This window comes from Cariama cristata, unplaced genomic scaffold (genome assembly GCF_000690535.1).
Source record: "Cariama cristata isolate BGI_N322 unplaced genomic scaffold, ASM69053v1 scaffold25087, whole genome shotgun sequence".
Taxonomy (NCBI): Eukaryota; Metazoa; Chordata; class Aves; order Cariamiformes; family Cariamidae; genus Cariama; species Cariama cristata.
In genome coordinates, this window is record NW_009627439.1 from 651 (window position 1) to 999 (window position 349).

The 349-nt window shown below is 68.8% G+C and overlaps 1 protein-coding gene across 1 annotated transcript in view; it reads right to left on the reverse strand.

Moving 5' to 3' along the window:
* The window catches only part of LOC104164961 (cathepsin K-like), a gene marked incomplete at both ends in the record, with an annotated part of 990 nt that extends 644 nt beyond the window's left edge, over nucleotides 1-346 (reverse strand). The window contains 2 exons of the mRNA XM_009704450.1: nucleotides 6-141; nucleotides 212-346. Of these exons, the coding sequence (XP_009702752.1) occupies nucleotides 6-141; nucleotides 212-346 (271 nt within the window). The remainder of the gene's footprint in view (nucleotides 1-5; nucleotides 142-211) is intronic.
* Nucleotides 347-349: the final 3 nt, after the last annotated feature.

The window sequence follows — 349 nt, forward strand, 5'->3', positions numbered from 1 at the left end:
CCCGCCCCCGCAGCCGTCTGGGTGGCCCACGCAATCCGCCAGGTTTTGGGGGCGGAGGGAGAGCAGCTTCCCCGTCTTCCGCTTCAGCTGCCCCTCCAGCGCACCCACCGAGCTGAAAGCCCAGCACGAGCCGCACTGGCCCTACGGGGACACCATGGGTGACGCCGGGGTGCCACCCCGCTCTGGGCACCCCCGGGAGCTCCCCGCTTACCTGGTTCTTGACAGGCGTCACGTAGCCTTTCCTCCTCCAGTCCACGGCAGCCGGGGCTCTCTCGGTCCAGTCGGGGACGTAGAGCGTCTCGTTACGACGTGGGCGGTCACGGGGAACCTTCAAGCCCGTCATCATCCT